The following is a 2,500-nucleotide window of genomic DNA, read 5'->3' as shown; positions in this document are numbered from 1 at the left end:
AGCCACTGGAACTAATGACAATGTCAGAGGTTATTGTGGACACAGTTGACATTTAGCTCTTTTTTCATTTTGTAAACCAGGAGGGCGACTTCACTAATTATGGTATTGACTGGAGTGGTCCTTTGCCAGAAGTGGATGAAGCTGATTCTACTAATGCTGTAGTTGTGCCACGAATATCATGCCCTCTAAGTGATGATGATCTTCTTGAACTTAAAGCAGAGCACAGTTCTCTTGGCCAGAGTGATGCATTTGGCATTGATATTTACATAAGAGTTGTTGAGTACATTTCTGAAAAGTTGGGCTGTAGCACAGGATTCATGTAATACTTGATGGTTACATTTTGCGACTAAAGCAATATACCTCCACAAAGGTATAAAACTACCAGGCTTACTGCAATGATGTTCCCTTTGAACCTGAAAGTGTGTAAATGATTATTTTACCAAGAATAAACAGTTAGGACACCTTGATATTTGACCCACAAGGCGACAAAACAAATTGTGCTAGTTTCTTTGTTTTCTCGAGCTGCAGTCCAAACATGTATCTGCACTGCACGCCATAAAATGTATTTTTAACAATGAGTTAATGCCAGTGAGTGAAAACAGACAAGGTTTCTCCTTTGTGACATGTCCTGGTAGCTTCACATTGTTGAATTTAATCGGTATAGCTAACAAAAGGAATGACGTCTATGCTTTTAGGAAATCTAACTCTTTATTACAGCAGAAAGAACAGTTTACTGATTATTGCTGTACACATTACAATTAAAAAATACTTGACCAAACCAAACATGCTAAAACTAACTTGAAATCTCAGTGTATGCTGTGATGTTGAATCACATAGGACAGTAATGCAAAGTACAGTACAGCCTCCAACGATACGATTCTAAACATGTTCACTGCACGACTTAGCTTGGTTGCACAATGTGCATAACTTAATATATGTCAGGTCTGACCAGTATTTCTTACATTTGAAACAAACCTTGGAAATCAAGCCTGTATGTTGCCTTTAGTCTGTGGGAAGTTTACCTTTGGCTGTATGTCAACTATACATGTTACACTTATAGTGCTTCCTTGTTCAAACTGACATATTAGTTACTTGTTTTCTGTATGTTTTTAAAATACTGATCAAGTGTAACATACTAAGGGGACTTCAGCCTGCAGACGAAATTTTCTTAAAATATAATTTCCAGGTAAAATAATAGTAGAATGAGAGTATCCTCCAAATTTTTACACATCCTTTCTTATTATTCTTAATCTATATAGTTTCCCTGAATGTCAGAGGATGCTTGACAGTTTATAAAAGTACATGTTGGTAAATGTACATAAAAACATTGTACTAAAACTCAACATTTGCAAACAGTAACACATTCAATCAATACCATATACTCCAAAAACCAAAATTACATCTGTCATTTTAGTAATAGTAATTTAAACTGTTCACAATAGAAGTTATCATTGGATGGTGTGCAACGTCTTAACCAGGTTCCCGTAAGAGGCTGTCAAAGTAGCTTGCTCAATATTTTGAAAAACAAAACCATTTAGTTGATGTGTGTAAATTTTATCCATATCACTTAAAACACTGTTATACTGCACATTGACTGGTTTGTTACTTAGTGATAAAGGACTTGAAAAATAATTAACGTTAAAAATCTGTAATTAGTTTTCAATTAAACCAGTCTTTTGAAATAAGCAGGAACACTACTAAGCAGATTCCAAGCTGCAACTGAGAATGCTTTTACTAGGTAAACCGTTGGGCTTGGTTTAAGTAAAAAAATAACTAAACAGCCGTCTACTACTTTTCAAAGTAGCGGATTAGGCAGGATAACACAACAGCAGTCCTATAAAACATGAACACCAGCTGGTTGTTTGTCGGTACTTAAAATACTCATTCACTTGGTTATCAGCTTAACACCCCAACTAGTAGGAGCATGTACTTCTTCAAAATAAAGTACATCGTAGATTTAGCACTAGCTTTGTTTCCATTACTTACCCAACATTAAACTTATTGACCTTTAATTATAGTGTACTGTTTACACGATCTGGTCTAGAAAGTATTTTAAAACATGCTAAAACCTGTGCCTTCAAACTTCAAAGCCTTGTCCATGGCCTCATTAAATGCACTCTTTGAAGAGTGAACAGTTGGCAGCCTTAGATAACCAAAACAAGCTTGGGCTGTGGGAAACTGATGATCATCATCATCAGGTAAAAAATAAATTGTGATCTTTGGAAGACTTTGACCCGGGGGTGGAGGGGAACTTGGAACCCGGTGGAAAAGTGAAGTAGGGCCTTCAGCCTGCATCCTCCCTGGTAGAACTCAGATTTAGGATTCTCACCTATGTAGGTGTTAAACCATCCATAAGCCTGAGATTGAACAAAATCGTCTGGATCTGTAGCTCGATTAAGGCACTCCTCAAACTGTTCGGGGCCAAAGGAAGAGTCACTGTGGCACAACAAGCTTGAGCACACCTCTGGATTTTGTCTCAGAATGGTCTGCAGGCCCAACA

The 2,500-nt window shown here is 37.0% G+C and overlaps 1 protein-coding gene across 2 annotated transcripts in view; it reads left to right on the top strand.

Moving 5' to 3' along the window:
• LOC138038111 (uncharacterized) overlaps positions 1 to 2,500 on the top strand; it is a 5,756-nt gene that overhangs the window by 2,187 nt on the left and 1,069 nt on the right. The window contains exon 3 of one of the 2 annotated variants that reach the window (XM_068883934.1): positions 81 to 370. In XM_068883934.1, the coding sequence (XP_068740035.1) occupies positions 81 to 323 (243 nt within the window). In that variant the 3' untranslated portion in view covers positions 324 to 370. Of the gene's footprint in view, positions 1 to 80; positions 2,199 to 2,500 lie in introns of those variants that run through there. The other variant, XM_068883933.1, reaches the window with a different exon arrangement.

Source organism: Montipora capricornis, chromosome 2 (genome assembly GCF_036669925.1).
Source record: "Montipora capricornis isolate CH-2021 chromosome 2, ASM3666992v2, whole genome shotgun sequence".
Taxonomy (NCBI): domain Eukaryota; kingdom Metazoa; phylum Cnidaria; class Anthozoa; order Scleractinia; family Acroporidae; genus Montipora; species Montipora capricornis.
The sequence above is the reverse complement of the archived record's forward strand: the minus strand, read 5'-3'. Positions and strand labels throughout refer to the sequence as shown.